Source organism: Kryptolebias marmoratus, linkage group LG6 (assembly GCF_001649575.2).
Source record: "Kryptolebias marmoratus isolate JLee-2015 linkage group LG6, ASM164957v2, whole genome shotgun sequence".
Lineage (NCBI taxonomy): Eukaryota > Metazoa > Chordata > Actinopteri > Cyprinodontiformes > Rivulidae > Kryptolebias > Kryptolebias marmoratus.
The window spans coordinates 904,122-908,676 of NC_051435.1; the positions used below are offsets into that span (position 1 = coordinate 904,122).

The following is a 4,555-nucleotide window of genomic DNA, read 5'->3' on the forward strand; positions in this document are numbered from 1 at the left end:
GTGATCAGGTACAGGTGATCGGGTACAGGTGATCAGGTACAGGTGATCAGGTACAGGTGATCAGGTACAGGCGGTCGGGTACAGGCGATCGGGTACAGGTGATCGGGTACAGGTGATCAGGTACAGGCGGTCGGGTACAGGCGATCGGGTACAGGTGATCGGGTACAGGTGATCAGTTACAGGTGATCTGGTACAGGTGATCAGGTACAGGTGATCAGGTACAGGTGATCTGGTACAGGTGATCTGGTACAGGTGATCAGGTACAGGTGATCGGGTAAACATGATCAGATTCAGATGAAGATTATTGTGCATTTTTGTCAGACATGAAAATATATAAACGGTGTTTATTGATGTACAATAAGTCCCATTTGAATTTGTAACGTTTTATTTCTGAGCCCGAGTTTCAGTTTCAGGGTTTTAGGCAAACATCAGAATTCTCCTGGTGTTTACTCTCAGACCTGATGACCGTTTTCTGATCCTGTCTCGGCCTCTGAACCGTAATGAATCGAGTCGTGAGGTTCCTGAAGATCCCCGGTCCTACTCAGCAGAGTACGGGTGATTTTCAGACTCCTCTTCCTGATGAGTCGTCATTAAATGGATCCTTGTTGTCTCAGACCACCTGGAGCTGCCGGAGCTGACGGTGGCGCCCTGCAGCAGAGATCTGTGCGTGGACCTTCGGCCTCCACACCAGCACCTGCAGCAGGTCTACGATGGCCTGGACTACCAGCTTCAAGTCAGCAGCGCCGCTGTTGGAAGATCTGAGGTACGATCAGGACTCTGGTTTGTCCACTTTACCCCTCCTCAGGTTGTTGTTCCAGGTTTACATCAGACAGTCTAAACAAACCTCTGACTGATGAGCTTTCCTGTAAACTACACATTAATGTGAGCCTTCAGAGTGTTTGTGTTGAGTGAAAACCGGTGCTCATCATTACTCACTCAGCTGTCAGAGCTGCAGCTGTTCATCCAACCTGCAGCAGCCTTTACAAGGAGCATGATTCAGAGTGCAGCACAGCTCGCTGTTCGCAGCTTCGACACTTCCTGCCTGCAGCAGAAACACAAAGCTGGTTCTTAGAAACGACAAAGACAAACCAACAAAGCTGCAGGCGCTCGGGTTTCACAGAGGCCTGAATCCCCAGAAATCAACCACAGACCGACAAACACGAAGAGCAGAACCGTTTCACCTGATGTAAACCCACAGCAGGGTGGACGGTGCTGAGCCCCACCTCCTCGGGCTGAGCACACATCACAGCGCTCGTGATGAAGATAAATATCCTTTGTTAATGGGTACATGTAGCCAGAACCCTGTGAGATCAGCAGTGTGCCTCAGGTGGAACTGGTTCAATGTAGTTAGTTCAGATCCAGAAGTAGCTGCAGAAAACCTTCATTCAACCTGATCAAAAACATTCTCCGTCACCTCGACACATTTCTGTCATTTGTAGAAATGAAGGAAAAAACGATGTTTTTCGTTCCATTCAGTCTTATGATACGGGGATTAAACTGGTAGAAAGTTTTATCCAATCAGAGCAGAGCAGGACAAAACTGCTGACACCCTCCCATCCTGGTTCCAAATGCCAGGAAACCTTTAGAACCCAGACCCCCCTGGTTGTTGCCCAGTGGATGTTCTCCTCCTCTGATTGGTTGAACCCGTCTCAGCCTCGTGTCTCTGTTGTTTTTTATCTGCAGTATTTGCAAGTCTTCAAGTCCCTGAAAACCCAGGTTCTGACGAACCTGCTGCCTGGAAGGGAGTACTGCGTCTCGGTCCGGTTCTCCAACAACGAAGAGAAAAAAGAGCCTAACTTCGGCCGACCCGTTTGTGTCTCCACCCTCAGCACGTTCTCTGCAGGTACACATCAGAACCCTGAGGTTCTGTCTGTCTGTTCCACCTGTAAATCAGAGCTTCAGAGAGTGAAACCTCATGTTCTCCCCGCAGATCTACTCATCTCTGTCATCTTGTCCTTACTGGTGGTCTTTGGGCTGGTGGTTCTGGTTCTGCTGGGCGGGGCCGGTTTCTTCTGTCTGAATTGTAGCCCGATGCCTCCGATCCTGGTGAGTCCATGAAGCTGAAGGTTCTGCAGGGAGGAGCTGTTTAAACGAGGTTCTGTCCAGGTCCAAACGCATTAATAGTTCTGGAGAAACTGTTTGATAAAATGATGAACGTTTAAAGACAGAAGCAGTGAAGAAAGTTTGAAACTTTTCTGGGATTTCCAGGATTTAAGACCTGAGGAAAAACCAGATTCGTTTTTTTTACAAAACTTCTGAAATCCTTTCAGCTTTTCTGTTCTTCGATAAAACCTGCACGTTTCACTTTCTGTGTGTGAAAACTGAAACTGACAGGAAGCAGCTGAACATGTGGAAGCAGGAGAACCGTTCTGTGGGCCGTCTTTAGAGAACCGATGGGAAACACACGAGTTACGACCTTTTATTTAAATATATCATCTCTGTTGGAATATTTGCTGTTATTGTTTTTAAATCGGTGAGAACTGTTTACATCTTTGACTCGTGTTCCTGCTCCAGGGTCAGAAGGTCCAGAACTGAACTGCGGCGCTGCACAGAATGATTAAAAATGTAAACTCTCAGATGAAACGTGTGAGGACTGACTGCTGATCGGATCTGTTTGGTTCTGTCCGTCAGACCTCCATCCATCACCTGGAGGAGGTTCTGGTCCGAGCCTCCTCCTCCTCCCTGATGAACGTCAAGCTGGTGGCGCCCCCTGCTGGCGGGAAGAGCGGCAGCCAGTCTTCCTCAGAGGACAGTGATGAAGACTGTGAAACCTCCTGCAGGAGCTCATCAGGAGGAGGAGGAGGAGGGTACACTCACCGGGTCGGCACCAACCTCCACTCCTCCTCCTCCTCCTCCTCCTTGTCTTCATCATCATCTGTGTCCTCCAGACAGAAAGCAGAGACCGGTTCCTGCTCCAGAACTTCAGACGGATCCAACCTGCTGCCTCCGAGTATAACAGAACCCCAGTCCAGAACTGAACCCAGCACTCCAAGTTCTGAAGGTTTGACCCCAGGAAGAACCGAGGAGGAGGATCCGGAGGTGGGAGGGTCAGCGGGTCAGGGCGTGAACCTCCTCACCTTGACCTTCGGCAGGCAGGAGCAGGAGCAGCAGCAGGAGGAGGAGGACGCTCATGATCCTTCAGAGGGGAGCAGTGTTCCTCCGGTTCCTCCGGTTCCTCCGGTTCCTCCGGTCCTGCCTTCACCTTGGACTGCAGGTGATGAGGAGGAACCAGACGACACCTGTGGGTACATGGGCCGTCCATCTGCAGACGTTCTGCAGAACCTCCTGTCAAACACGTGCTGACCCAAGGTTCTTACAGAACAACCAGAACCTTCTGCAGGCGGAGGGACTCTGGTCTGAGGTCTAACATGTTTTTGGTCCAAACTGAACTCTCTCCATGATTTCAGAACCTCGTAACCCTGAAGTTCTGCTCAGTGTTTTGTACCTTCAGAGTTTAAAAAGAACCCAGAACCAAAGTTCTGATGCAGGATTTTACTTCCTGCTTTGTGTTTTTAAACATCACGAACAGTTTCTGACGATTAAAAGATCCGAATCTCCTCCAGAACCTTTCACCTGAGGTGACAGGAACCTGCTGCTGTTGAACCAGAGTTCTGCTGAGTTCTGCTGACATTATCCTCATCATTTGGATCAGGAACAGGACAACCACAAACTGATGAAAACATCTCACTTTATGAGTGTCACAGAAATGGTGTTCTTCAAATGAGGCCCCTGAGCCGTAGCTTGAGAACCCTTCTGTCCCTGGATGTCTCGTGTTGTTTGTACTGCCAGCTGATGGAAACATGGTTCCTAACGAGCAGCTCGTTAACAAACACTGACCTCTGTTAGTGGAACCAATGGCAGCTGTGAGCAAACATCTGGACTGGAACTTGTCTTCCAGGGTTCTGAAGCTGAGAAATGTTGGTCGGTAAGATATTTGTATTTCTGTGAGCCGTTAGGAACATTTATTCTTCACGTTAGAATATTTCAGCTCATTTATCCCAACAAACGCTGTTTTTATAATAAAGTTTGCATTTTCAGCTGATGTCTTTGTGTTTTTATTCAGTCTTGTCTAATGTGCAAAAGTCTTCAGCTGTTTTAGACTTATTACAAAAGATAAACAGACAACAAATATTTCAGTTTGATGATCGCTCTGTGAAGAACATCTCAGGATGATCCCACTCTGCCTCAGTCCTGCTGTCATTGAGATCTCAGGAGAACATGCAAACTCCTCACAGACAGACCCCAGGTCCAACATGGGGCTTGAACCCAGGACCTTCCTGCTGTGAGGCAACAGTACTGACCACTGATCCATCGTGCTGCTGTGGTTCTGCTTCTGGAGAGCCTGACCCGACACTGGTAGTGTTCATAGTGTATTCATTCAAGGTTTGGTTTCATGGTTCTGACAGGAATAAGGACTGAAGAACTGGAGAAGTTCTGATCCAGACCAGTTTAAAAGACGACAGGAACATCTGGATCTCTGAGAGAAAACATGAAGACCGGAAACCTGGATCAGGACTTTATGTCCTTACAGAGGCCTGGATCGGGACTTTATCTC

At 48.5% G+C, this 4,555-nt stretch overlaps 1 protein-coding gene across 1 annotated transcript in view; it reads left to right on the top strand.

Moving 5' to 3' along the window:
* Positions 1–4,037, top strand: part of LOC108229205 (interferon alpha/beta receptor 2-like) — a 7,760-nt gene extending 3,723 nt beyond the window's left edge. The window contains exons 4-7 of the mRNA XM_037976279.1: positions 615–763; positions 1,684–1,843; positions 1,931–2,046; positions 2,632–4,037. Of these exons, the coding sequence (XP_037832207.1) occupies positions 615–763; positions 1,684–1,843; positions 1,931–2,046; positions 2,632–3,303 (1,097 nt within the window). The 3' untranslated portion in view covers positions 3,304–4,037. The remainder of the gene's footprint in view (positions 1–614; positions 764–1,683; positions 1,844–1,930; positions 2,047–2,631) is intronic.
* Positions 4,038–4,555: the final 518 nt, after the last annotated feature.